Source organism: Petromyzon marinus, chromosome 1 (assembly GCF_048934315.1).
Source record: "Petromyzon marinus isolate PM22_M1 ecotype Great Lakes invasive population chromosome 1, UKy_Petmar_22M1.pri1.0, whole genome shotgun sequence".
Classification (NCBI taxonomy): Eukaryota; Metazoa; Chordata; class Hyperoartia; order Petromyzontiformes; family Petromyzontidae; genus Petromyzon; species Petromyzon marinus.
The window spans coordinates 3,362,635-3,380,794 of record NC_133667.1 but is presented as its reverse complement, the minus strand read 5'-3'; the positions used below and the strand labels follow the sequence as shown (position 1 = coordinate 3,380,794).

Sequence of the window (18,160 nt, the reverse complement as noted above, 5' to 3'; positions counted from 1 at the left end):
AAAAGTGGAGTTTCCATGGCTCTCAAAACCTTCAATAATGCGAACAGAAAGCAGCCTTTATGTCAATGTGTACATCCTGTAGGGGTTTGTAGAACTCACGGTAGAAGATGAAAAGCTAGCATTCATTCATGGTAAATCGCTCTTTTGTGAATCAAGACTGCTTGCGGCCAATAGCACCGCATGAGTAGAGGGTGCAAATGTACAAGAAGAACATTTGCAAATACCTTTTCAGGCATTGAGCACAACTGAATAGGCCAATAGTTGCCACAGGACATCGGCCTATTGCCCTTGTAGAGGGTCATCATCATACCTTCCCTCTATAGTGGATAGTCCGACCAGACTTCCAGTCCTTTGAGAAGAGGTCATGATGGGCTAAACTGATGGATGTTCTGCACATCTGAGCAACTCGGGGGAGATGTATTAACAGACAGGCCACATGCCCATTGCTGAGTTTTTTAATGGCCTGTTGGATCTCCTACATGGTTGGTGTCTTCAGATACTCTTGAATTTGATGTAGCCATGGTAGAGGCAGTGTCGAGGTCCGGACATGTGGATGCACATGTTCAGACCTCTAGTATATGTCTTTATTTGTTTATTTAAGTATTTTTAGTGATTTACTTAACTTTCCTATACTTTGCACTCCTATCGTTTTTTTGTATTTTCAGTTGTAACTTTTTGACCCTACTGGATATCTGTGAAAATGAGCTTCATAGCTTATCAGATTTCTCCAGGATAAATAAAGATTCTGACACTGAACACTATATAAAATATTAATCATATTTTACATAACAAAACACTTCCTGTTTCATGTATGGTTTAATGTAGGGTAACATAAAACATATGGAGAGGGGGTGTCGTATTTCGAACTGTGAACCAACCCATTTTATATGCCTTTCAATTTGTGGATCACAGATTTGCCAATTGTGGCTATTTTCAAGAATGAAACCACTGCGATAGGCAACGGTTGAGTGTATAACAGTTCCATCTGTCATCTCCCACCATTCTGATCGTCCGGAACCCATGTGCCACCCAGCATGCATTCTGATTGGAAATAGAAAAAATACTAAAATGGAATATGACACAATATGGCAAGAAATATATCACATATACACTCGTGAAGATGTACATTATTTTTGCAATGATCAAGTACACAAATCAGAAAATGGTTTCTGATATTTGCAAAATGTAAAAGTACAACTCATTGCCTAGCCCAGTATCTTCAAGACAACAAAAGTATTATGCTCCTAACTCACATCAATCGCATCACATAGGACCAAAAAAAAAGTAGCAATTATGTTTTACTCTAAGATAGTAGTAGCTGGCTGGCATGGCAAGTTCAAATCACAATAGAAAGATTGCAAATTAAAATGACAATTGGGGTCGACTAATTGGCATGAATTAATACATGCAAATTTTGTGGTAAATTATGAATGGTTAACCTCAAAATCTTTATCTTTATCATAATCTTTATTTGGACTGGAAAAATCCAATGCACTACAAAGCTCTTTTTCACAGAAGTCCTGTAGGGGCGGGTCAGAAAGTTATAACATCAAACAATGAAAAAACAGATAGGAGTGCAAAGCATAGGAAAGCTAAACAAGCCAACCTCTGTATAGACTAGCCCTTGTTATAAGAATGTGAAATTTCAAAACAATTGCATATAGCCAATTAGGGTAGTTACAAGAGGAAGTCAAAAAAGCAATCAAAGGATTTAAGAATGGAAAAGCTGTAGGGATATGTGGGGAAACTGAGACTCAAGAGTTGTCAAATAAGAGCAAGAAAATTGGACAAATACCTCGAGAATGGAAGAATGGAAGTCACACTGCCCAAGAAGTGTCATCATACAAATTGCAACAAGTGAGAGTGAATAAGTTTGTTACCTTTCCCTGCACGAGTTATGGCTGTTACACATAATGAAGGAGGTGATAGACATATCATTACATAAAGAGCAAGCAGAGTTTAGAAAGATCTACATACTTTCAAGTCATGGAACATTTTATAATTTGGGAGACAACTATCCTTAAGGCAGGCAGACCTTGCTTCACGCGACCCCATAGAATGCCGATTGTCGTTTTATTATACAAACAATTCGAATCGTTTAAAACGTGATAACACGTGCAATTTTAGTGTGAGTGGTTTATTCAGCAGTGCTTTAGTCAAAGGCAAGTGTTGCATAGTGGATAGTCCTACCATGAAAAAAAATAACGAATCATGACATGTCACTTTTTGGGATAACCCGCACCTCCATATACCCCACAGGGTCTTGTTTTGTTTGTAAAAAGTGGTATACCCCACGGGTTATATGCGGGGAAATACGGTAGTTGTTTTTTTTTAAGTAAAGGGAATCTGTTTCATCATATATGTCCTCTCGTTCAAACTATAGGTGACACGTGTCACTGAGGACAGCCCCTTTGTGGTATGTGGGAAACAAAAGGTTGGGGATAAAATCTCGTAAAACATTTGGTATAGGTGTCATGATTAGCCACGTTACGTACATGTAACAGAGGTGTGAATGTATACCTAAGGGTTGGAAGTCATTACACATTCACAAGATAATTAAATGGCTTATTCATAATAAAGGTTTTTGGGTTAGATCGCGTTATTTATTAATGTGTCGTAACCCTCCACCACCCGACACGGCCAATCAGCAAAAAAAGTGTCACGTTGACAAAAGAGAGTTAGTTTACTACTTTAGCCCACCGGTGTGTTGAAGAGTGAATCCACAACATTTACAGTTTGAGTACTGAATTATTTGTCTTTTGTCAACGTGACACTTTGTCAACGTGACACTTTTTTTGCTGATTGGCCGTGTCGGGTGGTGGAGGGTTACGACACATTTATAAATAACGCAATCTAACCCAAAAACCTTTATTATGAATAATATTGGTCGCGAAAGCCTACGTGTTAAACTCAATGGCTTATATGTCACATGTGTAATGGAAAATTTAGGACATGACACTCACGTGCTCAGTGGTAGCCTCCCCATCCAGCTGCATGTAGTAGAGTTTGTAATGCATGATGGGGCTGAAAACATTTGCAGGAGGGTCCCACTGGAGGCTAACTGAGGTGGTCGTAATGGCTACGACGTGCAGGTTTAGAACTGGTCCTGGAACTTGTACTGGACAAACACAAACAATTAAATAGTCAGCAAGTTTTCAGTTCAACTTGAAAAGTAATATAATGCAGACATATATATTCAAGTTTACTTTATAACTTAATAGGTCTATAAATTATCTTGTTTTTTGCACTTTTATTGCAAAATAGACATCCAACAGGCACTATTGAATTTTGACTTAAAACTTTAGTCACTGCAGGAATTCATATTATTTGGTTCTTTCGGTAAAGTCATGTAGGAGTTGAGTTATTATATATTTTATTTGCATATATTACCATCTGAAAGCGTTACATTGCAATATTCAGAAATGGTACTGCAAACGAAATGTAATTCAGTTCAACTCTAGAGAGCTGTAACTCCTTCATCTGTACGGAGTTTTCAGTCACTTAGAGGGCACCAACACCCATTCTCAAACTGCCTTTTACTGTTCCATCAGCAGGTCTGCCAAACATTTGTTTTAGGGAATGGGCTTCAGTAAATTAAAATCCATCACAACAACTGTACTACTCTTATTAAAAGTTTTGAATTATGCCACCCACCTAAAATTTTAAAAAATCCAAAGAGTTCAATTTAATTTTGAGTGCTAATTTTTCTCAGTTGTGTTTTCAAACTGACATGTTAATACTATATAACAATATCAAGACAATCATTTTACTTTATAAGGTTTAATTATATTTCATTACATTTAATCATAAAATATGGAAGTAAAAATAAATAATGATTAGCCAATGGAACTGCTCAGGTGTTTTAATCAGGACCACAACCCGAGTTTGTAGCAATGCCTCAGAAATCAGTCCTGCTGAAGACGGAATGCCAGTTATACTTTTTTTGTAATCACTTTGTGATTTTTCCTTGTAACATAAGCAATAAAGTTGGAAGGGTGTTTCACTGTCAAAACGTACAGATCATTACTGTTAAGTCAAGGAGGACCCTGGACCTGTTACAACTTCTATGAGACTCATCAGCAGGGTCTTGCTTATTAACCAAAGGATGGTCTCTCTGCTTATTGGTGTGTTTTTGTGAGTTTTTTTAGACCCACGTCTGGAAGAAAAAAAGCCTGCGAGTTTTAGTGCTGGAAATGTGACTAAACTGTCAAGGAAAAGTATAACTTTGGATGTTAAAATGCAAGTGATGAGGGTTCCGGGTGGGCCAGTATCAGGAGGTTGTCGGTCGTGAGCATCAGGTGGATGATGCTGATGTTATCATAATATAAAAAACGTCATTTTTATAAAAAAAAATGCACCATGTCTATTATTAGCGCTCTTACCGATACCCCCAATGACGCCCTCATATATTACTCATACGGAAGAAATAACGCTGTCAGGAAAGCATCCCCCCACAAACACAATGGCCTTTTTAGCGCCGATTCGATTTGCGCTCACTTCTACAGGAACGCATCTTGAGCGCTACGTGAGGTCTGCCTGTAATGCAATTTAGCAATTAAGAATCAGAATATGTATTTTGAATGGAAGAATCCGATGAGCATTTAAGCTCTTTCACAGATGTTCCGGTAGTGGTGGGTCGCAAAGTAAAAAAAATATACAAAACCCAATAGGAGAGCAAAATATAAGAAAGCTTAGCAAGTCACGAAATTAAAAAAAGTACAGTAAACCCTTGTTAATTCGACACATATGGGGCTCTGGCCTTGCCGAATTATCCAATATTCCAAATGATGTACAATGGTACTCCCCAGTGTCTCCTGTTCCAGTACAACAACAAAAAAAATCTAAATTTGTCATCCAAAAATTATTTTCCAAAAAAAGTTAAAACTTATCATCAGTAACCAGCACTACAGGCGGAGGAGGATGTGGTAGGTTCCATGTGGTAGGTGACAGAGGTTGTTGAGGCGGGGCTGAATGCACACTTACTATACTGTATGTTCACTTTATCGCTAAATTATGACGTAAACACCAAATTACACTAACTTAAACTTTACATTTTACTTACTTCCCAGGTCTGCGCTAACGCTCACCATGCTCGCCGCCACTAAACTAAGCCATCGCTTTAGTCGTGGCTCACGGCGTCGCTCCACGGGTATGCCAAAATTGGACCATTCCGTACAGCAATTTGGCTCGAGGCGAATTACCACTAATATACACGAAACGCCGGAAGCGCAGCCGTGCCGAATTATCCCCAATAACGAATGATGAAATACCGAAATAACGAGGTTTTACTGTATAGAACTCCACAAATTGCATAAGTACATCGATTTCTGCTACTTTTTCAGCATTTTATGCATCCTTTGGCAAGGCAGTAACTGGCTTAAGAATTGAATATCGCCGTTGGCTTTCGCGGCACTTTCTAAGAACGTAACCCCCACAGTGTTCAAGGGTCTCCTGTATAAAAACCATCATTTATGGCAGAAGTGTGACAACGAGGGATACTATTATTATTAAACGGTCTCTTCAGCTGGGCTTAGTATAATTTATTTAATGGTAGCATGGCTCATGCCACGTCATTTATATGGACTACTTATACAAAACCAATGAGATATTCTATTTTATCTGCACCATTGACTGCTCTCCATATAAATTCACTTCTACTCAAAAGTAAAAACGAGAGAAACTTATAGATTCAACATTCTCATGTATAAATCAAATGCGTATATTTTTGGAAATTTTCAGTTTATTTAGTTGTGGAATTATACTTGAGTTTTGTCGAGAATTAAACCGTGTCTGTATTGTAGTGTAATGCATACGACAGCAAAAGCTCTGTTATCCGGCTCCTATGGGGAATGGAGGGTGCTGATTAATTAAATATGCCGGTTATCTGAGAGTTATATACTTATGTTTCACCAAATTTTCCAAGTACACGCTACTTTTCAAGAAAGACACTAAGCCTACATTTTAACTGTGATATAAAAAATTCAATACTTTAACAGAGATACTTACCAGTCAGTTGTAGAGCATTCTAAGTTTATTATAAAGAAGCAGTGGGATGATGTAGAGTATAATATAAGTAGTAAAGTATGTACGCACTGCCGCTCGTGTCGCCACTCGGCGGGGTCCTGAAGCTCGGGTAAACAACAGATCTATGATAAGTGCATGGCAAGATGCCAGATGGCTGTCGGAATCTTTTTGGATAGACGAAGGAATATTTTTTATTGCCGTCTATGACAGATCCCTGTTAATAGAGCATTCCAAATGGTCAAGTGCCAGATAACAGGGTGACAATCCGATCCTGAGTGTTAGGATACGCATCTTACAGACAACGACCCTGGTGCGATGCCTATACCTTCAGGTTGTGTGGTGATACGAAGTGGGGCAGACCGTTCCCCTGGACCAGCCTGATTGACTGCCACTACCTGGAAGCTGTAGCGAGTTTCAGGTCTCAGCTCACCAACCACCAACTGCAATTCACTGGCTTGAAGCGTATCACTACGGCGTTCTCTGCAATGAGACAGGCAGTCAGAAACCAATGTTCTTATAAGCACGCACAGCACGATATAATTCATATTAAACGTTTTTGGGTTAGATCGCGTTATTTATAAATGTGTCGTAACCCTCCACCACCCGACACGGCCAAACAGTAAAAAATGTGTCACGTTGACAAAAGACAAATATAATAGGGTTTTTCCCATGTTTTTCTGGCAACAAAACTGAAACCTTTTTTTACAAGGATTCATGTCTGCATTAACCACAATACCTGCAGTCAAAATGCAAACAAAAAACATACTATGATAATATATGCATTGTCCTTGAAACTGATTGGTCCACACCAAGGGACGGCTTTCTTTTGAGCCTCGACCTAATTGGTGCTCGACCAGACGACGCCAAAAGGCGTATAGTTAACTATAGTTAACTACTTTCGCCCACCGGTGTGTTGAAGAGTGAATCCACAGCATTTACAATTTTTGAGTATGACGTTTCGCTGGCGAATTGCCCGTTGATTCTGGATGTAATTACCAGCGTAACGTCGCACTCAAAAATTGTAAATTCTGTGGATTCACTCTTCAAACACACCGGTGGGCTAAAGTAGTGAACTATTTTGTCTTTTGTCAACGTGACACATTTTTACTGTTTGGCCGTGTCGGGTGGTGGAGGGTTACGACACATTTATAAATAACGCGATCTAACCAAAAAACGTTCATTATGAATAATATTGGTCGCGGAAGCCTACGTGGTAAACTGAGCATGATAGCAGTTTAACACGTAGGCTTTTTCGACCAATATCATCCATAACAAGTTTTTTTTTGGGGTTAGATCGCGTAAATGTCAATGTGTTGTAAAACCCGCTACCACCCGACACAGCCAATTAGTCAGGTTTGTCACGTAAACAGAACGTGCCAATTTGTGCCTAGTACAGCACACCGGTGTGTTGGAGAGCAAAGCCACAACATTTACACTCTGCATACGACATTTCGCCAGTAATTACAACTAGCTTCATCAGGCGACAGCCAGATTTATGGAGAAATTCTCCTGTTTCGTTCCTTAAATAGAGGGGTAGATGCGATGACTTCACTTGTGAGCCCTTCTTGAGCGAATTGGAGATGAATGAATGAATTTAAACGACAATGGGTATCCATTGCCGGTTTGGGTTATTTATATGGTAATCAACGTACATGATGCATGCTCATTATGCACGCCCCTTGTTCTTGTACCTCCTGTCGATTGTGTGTACAAAAATAGCAGCACTTGTTACCGTCTGTTCAAAGGTAATCCCCATTGAAGCATGGTGACCTGTATAGGCATGCATTTAAATAACGTATTATTTGATTATTCTCTTCCAAGCAGCACTAAGGCGGTAGCTATCCGAACGGTTAAAGTTATTTTAATGTATTTAAATTTAGATAGATTCTTTAATTAGTCTTGGCCAGTAGTAACTAGTTTTGCACAGAACTTCAAAATTATTAAATGCAATAATTTGTATAAATATTGATTTTAAGCTTTCATGACTGCAGGAATCCATACTCTTTGGTTCTTTTGGTAAAGTCACGTAGGTATAAAATAAACTGGATACCTTCCAAAATGACCTGCCTGTATGCACCAAGATCCACAACTGTTTTATAAATTAACCGAACAAGTCATTCGCTCCATTCCTGAGGCAGGATATCAGGTTTCTGTGTTCCTAGCCCCATGCAGCTCTGCGGTGTGATTTCACTCCTGTGGATTTAATTACTGTAATAACGTAACATTCATACTGGACTAAGTGGAGGTTATATATACTTAGAATTGATTTTAACGCTTTTTTATACTAGATATTTACATACATCTTTGTGGATATATTTATTCTTTGTGGTGAAGAACCTTTGATCCAAAACGAGTTTTTAATCTGTGCTTTGCAAAGTCCACATTTAGTGTTTTGCCTGTACATGGCAGCAACATCAATGGTAGTTTGTCACAGACTACAGCAACAGACACAGTCCTCATTTCATTACCATATAAGCTATTTACTTTAATGAAAGGTTACGTTGTGATGAACTCCATCACAACTACTTATATGTTTGAAATCATAAAACCTTGCATGCACAATATATCTCTGCAAAACAATATTGTCAAATATTCTGATTGTTGTTTATCTTAAGATTTTACATCGTGAAATCGAATAATCTGTTGAAAGGTTTAACACTTCCCCCGTTGTTTGGTGTGGCCACCATATTACCTCTCAAAATAAGGAACAATGGATTATAGAACAAACGTTAAAGGCAGTGTTGGCTATTAACAAAAAATGTAATAAAATAAAATAAATCACGACGTTTCGGGCGCAACACAAGCATCCATGAAACAGTCTGCCTCAGCAGCAGACCAAGCTTTCCCACCTGATGATGGAGGCTCGTGTTGCGCCAGAAACGTCGTGATTTATTTTATTTTATACCTACGTGACTTTACCGAAAGAACCAAAGAGTATGGATTCCTGCAGTCACGAAAGCTTCAAATCAAGATTTAAAAAATGTAAGCTTAGTCAGGACATATCACGAGAATTGATGATGGCCAGGAAGTGGGAATAGTAGAGGAAACAACAAAGGAGGGAATGTGACCGAATGTATATTTGCTGGAGATGGATCGATGAATTAAATTCATTTGCAGATGCTATGTGCGTTGTTGCATTGAGGACGCTTGTGACCCTTAGGCTATACTCATCTCAAACCTTTACAACATCCTGCCTCAGCAGCTCTCCCACTATATTTTTTCCTGCCTCAGCAGCTTTCCCGCTATATATTCTTTTCACCTGATGACGATTGCTTGTGTTGCGATCGAAACGTCGTGATATTTTTATTTTTCATTATAATTTTTCTATCTACGTGGCTTTACCGAAAGACCCAAAGAATAAGAATTAACATTATTGTCTCCTATATATTTCAGCTAGGCTTAATGAAATAATAGAGTTGTAATGTGCTTCTTTAACCATCAATTATTTGATGATACTGTGTTGGCAGTGGTGCACCAGCACAAATAACAAAAAATACCCATATTCATCAATAACACTGTAGCCTTAAAAATAAAAATATTTCGGTGGTGGTTCAGGCAATGGCCCTTCTTCATTGCACATAAATAGAAATACCAGACAGAAAGTGGGTATGAGTTACAGGGTACACTTCACACCATGAAGCCTAATACAAATTCACATTTTAAAATGTTTCCGATGATTAAACCTTAAATTGCTACGTGAATAGTTAGCAATTAGTAGCAGTTGAGTAATAAAGCCTTCAATGATCAAAACATAAATTACTTCGTAAACTCGTTTTTTATTGAAAATCTAATTATGAAATACTGCTGGCATATTGTAATATGGGTAACACTGTTGTAGTCAACGCATAATCCATTTAGTGATGCATTCTTAGACTTAATTATCATTTCAATAGGAATAAAGAAGCTCTCAAAAAAATGTAAGTGCAGAAGGGATTAAAGTGTTTTAAATTCCTGAACCTTGCAAGAAGGGTAGAGGTATTTATGGGAGGCATAAAAAAACAATTCCATATGAGAATCAGTGTTTTGCTTTAATATTAAAGTGCCATTTTAATTCAGCTTTTGCCAACAATGCATGCACATATTTTAAGTGGTTTGTTTCCATGTAGCGTAATATTCTGTCCCCACCTGACACTGCCAACACGCATGTAGTACACGGAGTAATGAAGAACACTCCCACGTGATTCAGCTGGGGCTCGCCAACTCAGCCGGATGAACCTTGTAGACACCAACACAGCTGTCACCCCACGTGGAGCTGACGAAGCCAATATACCAGGGACGGCTGGGCACAGAAGACAGTTAACATAAAACAGCACAATAAAAAAAACATTGTCGATATAACTGTGCTATATTTTAATGACTTGTGAGATACAACCATTAATCATGAGGATATGACTTATGGCATGATTTTTTACGAATTATTAATTTAATATGCCATTTAACTTTTAGAAGTCAAGCAAATTTAACAACTAATTTTAATATAATTAAACATTACAAACTTACACAAAGACAAAATACATCTCTCATGAAGCCTTTATGAATCGTTCGGGCGAGTGCTGTTCACGAGCACCTATGACGGCCAACACGACGCACGAATGGGTGGTCTTCCCAGCTCTAAAGTGTACATACCACACCAGATACTAATTTTAGGCTGAGTTAACCTACAGGAAGCTCAGGACCCGTTCAGATAATTGTCACTAATGTTAGCCAGGAAGCCATGTTTGTAGCATAGCGCGCTAACCACTGCATTAACACTCTACTCAATATCTGTAGAAACTCACAATAACATGTACTTGTGTATATGGTAAAACCTATTATAGCTGGACTCTAGTACAGGTGATCCCCGACTTACGACGGCTCGACTAGCGACCCCCTACTTTTACAACCTTTCTTATAGTGAGACCCACACAGTAACGACCAAAACTAGTACCTACGACCCCTAACGACTGCTACCGACGCAGCGCCATCAGGCGACGAGTGTGCGTATGTCATGCGCAGACTCGTCGCCTGATGGTGCCGATTTGCTCTTCCGCCGTATGTGTATGTACAGTATAGCCCGACAGTCTGCAGCTGGGCCTAGAGTGAACGCAGCGTCTCTTTCACAATGCTCTTCATTTGTTTGCAAATTTTCTTCAAATTTTTAAAATGTTTCGCCTTTCGCTATGTCTGAGAAGAAACAATGTGATGCACATGCAGAATAGTACTTAAGGATTTTCAAATGTGTTTGTTTTTACTTCATAAATATTGGTAAAGGTGAAGTTATAATATGTTTAAGGTTATTTATTATTTATTTTCGTGGTCAATTTTGGTATTTTATGGTATGTAATGGGTTTCCACGAACGTAACCCCAATTTATTATATTGCGGCTATGGGAGATAAGGGTTCGACTTACAACGGCTCAACTTTTGACTGTCGTCCAGGAGCTAATTAGGTCGTAGGTGCGGGGGTCGCCTGTATGCCGGATTTAGGGTTAAGACAAAGAGGCTAATTGAATCCGCAGCACTTCCGGTATGCTAATTAGGATGAGCGTGGTTCACTATTCATCCATCAATATGCATGAATCAACCTACCATGTTGTCAGGTTATGATGACACTATGCTCCCATTTTTTTTTTCTAAAATAACGTGAATACATTTATATACATGAATGAACAACGGAACCCATTGAAACATTTCCACCCAGTTGTCTAACAGGCACCAATGCAGTCCCCGCATGTGTAACCTGGTCCCAACTATTGCAGCCTTATGGCCCAGGACTACAAGGCATCTCCTTGCTTGGCCTCCTTTCCCCAAAGCCAGCACTGATGCATCACTTCAGAAACGCCCAATTTTTTCCTATCTCATGAACCCTACCCACGGTTGTTCCAAGCATGGCACCCAGGTATTTCAGCCTCCGTGATGGGATGAAGCTGCACTTCCAGTCATTTAACACAAACCCATGCTCCAGGAGTCCTGGCACCAGCTCTGAGAGATACTTCTACAGCATACTCTCCAATTATGTCCGAATCAGTAGGTCATCTCAGTGAAGATATACATGGTTGCCTATGACCATTACGTGGGCAACTACCACTTTTGTGAAGGCCCTTGGGGAAGCCGAACAGTAAGACTCGAAATTCCCAGTGGTCTCCCAGATCGTTAAACCTCAGGAACCCATGGTCCCGCTGTCTTGTTGGCACATGCAAATACATGTCTTTGAGATCCACCGACACCAAATTTACTCTGCAAATGGCCTTATAAATGGTCGCGATAGTTCCAGTGGTGGCTGAGACTTCACCCAGAAGACTGCGGGAGGGGGGGGGGGGTAATCGATTAACTCTTGCCTTATCGATTACCCATTCGTCGCGAGACGTCTTCGCCCAAGCGAATGCCAACTGCGCAATATGTGGCGGGGAAGCAATTCTTAGATGGCTCCCCTTACTCGCTACCCCGCCACCCCTGCCTTCATTGTCTGAAAGGAGGGAACTAGGAGCTCTTGGGGATAGAGCCTCTACAACAGCCTCTGCCTCTTGCCAATTTGCCTCACCTCCACGTCGCATTAACCAGCCAAGCAGAAATAAGCTTAATTTAGAAAGCCACGTAAGTGGTAGCCTTCAATGTATTATTGGCATTATTACCGATACCCCAATGAAGCCCTCATATTGCTAATACGAAAAAAATAACGCTGTTGGGAATGCATCTCCATATATACAATGGTATAATGACCCCTGTTAGCACTGATTCTCCAGGAACGCATCTTGAGCACAAAGCGAGGTCTACATGTAATTCACAATTCTGCTGCGATCAACAAACATTAACAAACTGCAGAACATTGTATAAAGCGTGAAATTCCCAATGTGCTATAATGATGGGTATAGATTAAGCAGAACTCACCGTGATTGATTACCACCAGCTGTGCAGCAGCTTGCATACCATCCACCTCACTCTCAGCCATACATTGATACACCCCCTCATCGCTTCTCATCACACCGAGGACGTGCAAACTGCCATCCTGCCAATCACAGTACATTGTGGCGGTTAAAGCCCTCTCGTAAGAAAGCGTGAGTCTTGAGGCATTATGCATTTGCTATGAGTATTATTTTAGCATGACATTTTTTTACAACAAAAACGTTACGGCAATTAATCCAGATAACAGAAACAAATTATTATTTTGCCAATTTCATTGTGAAAAGAGGTTGGATACGTTAACGTCTATAGAAATTTACAGTTACACTGTGCAAAAAGATATTCCAGGTCAAAATAAAGTGCAAACTGCTTTACACATGGGAACATTCTTGTATGTATGTATGTAGAACTTCTTTTCCACCATACGTAGCCAACCGTACTAATCACAGGTGTGATGTAGCGGTACGGAAATGTACTGTTACAAATATATTCCCCATAACCAGAAAGGTTATAGGGGAAGTCCATCTTACTGTAACAAATTGAATGGTACAAGTGTAGTGTAATAGCGCCAGCTGTTGGACAGCGGTGGCAATTGTGGTGGACAGACAGTACACACACCGGTGAGCGAAAGCACGGGTGTGTTGGCAGAGCGGAGGAACTAGGGCAAGGGTCATGGAGGACCCCATCTGGAGGCCTCTGGAACCTGCTAGCGGGTTCGAGAAGGGAGGCGCGGGGCAGAGCCAGGCCGTGCTGGGAGCATAAAAGCAGTCGAGAGCGGGAGCTCTAGGCTGCCGGTTCTGGGAGTGGACTCATCTCGTCGTTGCTGTTGTCTCATCGCCGTCGTCACTGCCGTCTTCACTAGATATTGCGCTGCCATAAGTTGTTGGCTATCTCAGTCGGCGCCGTCAGTGTTTGATGGTTAGTGTTGTGTACAGGCTAGGCTAAGCAACTGTGGAGAGTGTGAGGACGAGACCGTGGAAGTTGTTTAACAAAGAAGGTGCCTCCTACAAATCTTGCCTCCGTCTCACTGACACTACACAAGTATTAATATTAAGTTAAGTTTGCAGATAATTAACACCTCATGCATTTAATTAACACGTTATAAGTTGGAAATAGAAAATATTTAAAATGCAATATTTACTGCTGCTTAATAACACGCTAAAAACATCAGTGCACTGTACAGTTTATTAAGAGTTACTCATTGTGACCATGAATCAAGAGGGAGAAGGCCCATTCTTATATCTAAGAGGCTGTTTCCCACTGGCATTTTTTTAAACATAAAGTAAATTTAAAATAATTGTAAAAATTAGAATGACATTAAGAAAGACCTCTTATTAAAGTCCATGAGCCCAGGCCAAATATTTTACTCATGAAAATACCACTCGAGCTGGCAAAACTTGAGTTGTGTTGTCTTTAAACTGCCAAAAAAGTAAATTACTCAATAAGCATAGTTAATATGTAGCTCATGAGATAATCCATTTGTATTTGCCATATATACACACACACACTGGTATCATTTGATATTTCCCACATATAGTGGTACCAAATTCTGTCCCATGAACTAAAACGTGTTGATGAGCAAATGGATCACTGAAATCCATCCAAAAGATGTGTAGCATTCGTCTATAGATTTACAATTGGTAGGACTATACACACATGCATGTCAATGCGTTTACAGTACTGTATTACAGTACTGTGCAATGGTCAGGAATAGTATTATAATTGCTAGTCTTAATAAGCACACACCACATTTCCTACACAATATAATCAAGAGTTTTACACCATCTCCTAACTGTGCACGGCTAAATGAGCATGTGAACAATGTTCCGATTATATGAGAAATGTTTCTTTATCATTTAGACAGACTATCTGGCTTTACCCTGAATTCCAGCTTCATGAGGATTTACTTTATGTAAAAAGAATCGATTTGTGAACATCTATGTAAACCTGACAGTTAAACCAAGAACATAGTGCATTTGATGTGGGCGGTATAAATTGACCAGGGTGAGTAGCTGAGGGTCGGTTAAGCAACGTTGTACTGTTCTAATGATAGGTACAGACAAGGTGGTTAGGAATGGGAAATGACTTTATTTACATAGTAAATACCATTAATAATGAAAATAGAATTCAAGTCTATATTCAGGTATATAAAGGCACAAACTGGCCAATATAATTTAGTCCCTCATCTTCCGCAAAACCTCTCCCACTCCAACCCTGGCGCTCCTGCAAACTGTCTCTCCGTCCAAGCCTCTCCTTCCTCACGGCATTCGGTCTCTTATCCTCTCCTTGTCTCTTAATTAATTTACTGGGCCCTTCCGCCCAGTGGGAATGTCCTCTGTAGGCATCTCGTCCATGAGGCTGATGACTCACTCACCTACTCGTCTTGGATAATACTGTTAGATACACATACCGTACCACCATGGATATGTACATTGCCATGAAGCCTCGCAATTAACAGCAACGCCATTGTTTTTAATCGCCTTTCCCAGAATCCTTAATACATGTTCAACCAAATCTATTTCGTTACCATAATTGTAACATAGTCCTACATGATCAGTGGTGAACATGGCCAATGGCGGTTGATTCTGTAATTTGTATTCGTGTTCTCTAGGATCAGATTGATAGTATGTGGTCAATTTTACAAAAGCCTTTCCGAGATGCAGCTTGCTCATGGTTATTTTGAATTAAAAAAATCCATTGTTCAGTCTTTTATGATTATTGTGAAAAATGTATATACTGTACATGGAGTGGGTGGATGGTAGAGTGGTGGTTCCTCTGGTTAGTGCGTATAAACCTTGTCACTTTAGTTTAATCCTTACCATGCCTCACATCATTACCAAGTTAAATCTGAACCATTCCTGCTACCCCCACGTCACGAACTCACATTGACCAACTTGATCAAGTATGGTCAGACAACCCCCTTCCATAACTAAAGGTAAGCAGGCCATTATCCAGCAACGAAGTGGTCGTACCTTTGATGAATCGCACGTACTGTATTTTCCCGTATATATCTCACATAAGCATATAACCCGCAGACGCATATACCCCGCAAAAATAGCGTTTTGTGTAAAACTAATTTCAGATAGCTCACACCTCCATACACCCCGCATGCATTAATATCTTTAACGTCGTTACCGCAGCTTAATTACATCATATTCATACGAAGTTTACATTTGTAATACATTCCACTATCAACTGTTAACATGAAAATCATAACGTGCACAAAGAAAACAAACCAACCTGAAACGAGTGAACTTAAAACAGTAAATAAGTAGCAAAGGTAAATATACAATAAGTAACACATAACTGGTAGATAAGTACAGTTTTAGCACTGGTAGATTGCGCACTGCGCAGACAATAGCGGCACTACGGTCACGCCGTTGCCCCGCCCCCACCTCTCTCTCCCCCCAGCTGCCCCACCCCCCAACCCCCACCTCTCTCTCCCCCCAGCTCTCCCGTCGCTGGTAAACAAAGTGCGCCCACTTCAAACATTGTCGTTTCATTGTACAAACAATTCAAATAATTTAAAACGTGATAACACGTGCAATTTTAGTGTGAGTGGTTTATTCAGCAGTGCTTTAGTCAAAGGTAATTGTTGCACAGTGGATAGTCCTTCCATAAAAAAAATTAAACGAGTTATGAAATTTTGATTTAAAGGTTTCGTGACTGCAGGGATTCATATTCTTGGTTCTTTCGGTACAGTCACGTAGAACCAAGAATATGAGTTATGAAATGTCACACGTGTAAAATATTTTTGGGATAGCCCGCACCTCCATATACCCCGCAGGGTATTGTTTTGATTGTAAAAAGTATACCCCGCGGGTTATATGCGGGAAAATACGGTAATTGTGCACTCCGCAATGTGTTTCAGCATATGTGAACCTAAGCAGTCGTTTCGTATAAAATGTAGCTGCTGTAATTGCTTCTGAGAGCCAGGTAGGCTTTTAAATTATAAGTACAGTATATGCAATGCTGATCAGATATAGTACCCCAAGCATCACTTGCCCATTCGGCCACGTCAAGCAGTGTGTAAACTATTCAGAGTACGGGGCACAACCCCAATTTGGATTTAGGATGGACTCCATGCTGGTGAGACACTACATTAGCTCCATTAAAACGTAATAAAATATGTTGATTAATATTACTTGAATGTTGTTCGAATAAGGACTCAGTAATGTTAATTGACTTTGGTGGTGATGAAGGCATTCACAATGAAGCCTTTGATATTACAGATGATTTAAATATTTCAATATATAATTGGGTCTAGAAAATTTACACTGGTGCTCAATTCCATCAACAGAGGCACTGAGCTGAAGTTGCATGGCGAGGAGGGTGATGAGGCAGTGTCTGGTCATGATAGCACGTATGAGACGTTCACTTCTTTTGAGTTGTGTTTTCCGTTTTTTGTGCGGGAAATTTAATAATAAGATGTCATCACCCCCGTGGTGATAATTATTTTATTATGCTCACGGGTTTGATTTAAAGCTTTCGTGACTGCAGGGATTCATATTCTTGGTTCTTTCGGTAAAGTCACGTAGAAGGGAAACAATAAAATAATCATATGCTCACGGGTGTTAATAACTTGCTTATTTTCATCAATCAAACTCGAATCAGTAGATGTAAACGGAGTTGGAAGATCATTAGAATGTTTTGATGATGAAAAGAGAAGTTTTTTTGTGACAGTTGATTATATTTAGTGTAATTACGTTATGCTTATAAACATGTGCAAAATGCCCACTCTGCAGTTTGAACTTAACATTGAGCTCATGTGGTGAGCAGAATAAGTGTTTTGGCAGAGATTGAATTCTTGATTTTTTTTTAGATATAAGAAAGAACAATTGTTCATTGTCTATTGTAAGTAAAATATGATTCCCCTCATTTATAAATAATTAATATAATTTAATTATGTTATTGTATAATATGATGTGTGTGTTACCATAATTGAGATTTGGGGTGGGCTTCGTGCTGAGGGACTGAAGGACTGAGCTGAGGGTGATATTGGTGTCTGGTCATTATTGCAGGTAAGCAAATGCTCCTCGGAAGAACACTGAAATAAAGCGTTGCCGTTTCACAAACATCTAGTGCCCATCTGTTGTGGAGTCACCCACTTCTCACAAGGACAGAACATAACGCAGAGTATCTACTCATCATCTCCGAACTTTATTATTGTCGATTTAGCCTGCCTGTCCCCTTATTACAATCATAGTATATAAAACAATAAAATTCTCACGACGTTTCGACTGTAACACTGTTGTGGA

General features: G+C 39.7%; 1 protein-coding gene across 4 annotated transcripts in view; it reads right to left on the bottom strand.

Annotated features, from left to right (window-relative positions):
• Window positions 1–18,160, bottom strand: part of LOC103091688 (neogenin) — a 267,517-nt gene that overhangs the window by 125,965 nt on the left and 123,392 nt on the right. For all 4 annotated transcript variants that reach the window (XM_032947567.2, XM_032947655.2, XM_032947737.2 and 1 more), the window contains exons 7-10: window positions 12,891–13,008; window positions 10,150–10,303; window positions 6,350–6,504; window positions 2,964–3,118 (exon numbers count right to left, since the gene is read on the bottom strand). In XM_032947567.2, coding sequence (XP_032803458.2) covers window positions 2,964–3,118; window positions 6,350–6,504; window positions 10,150–10,303; window positions 12,891–13,008 — 582 coding nt within the window. The remainder of the gene's footprint in view (window positions 1–2,963; window positions 3,119–6,349; window positions 6,505–10,149; window positions 10,304–12,890; window positions 13,009–18,160) is intronic.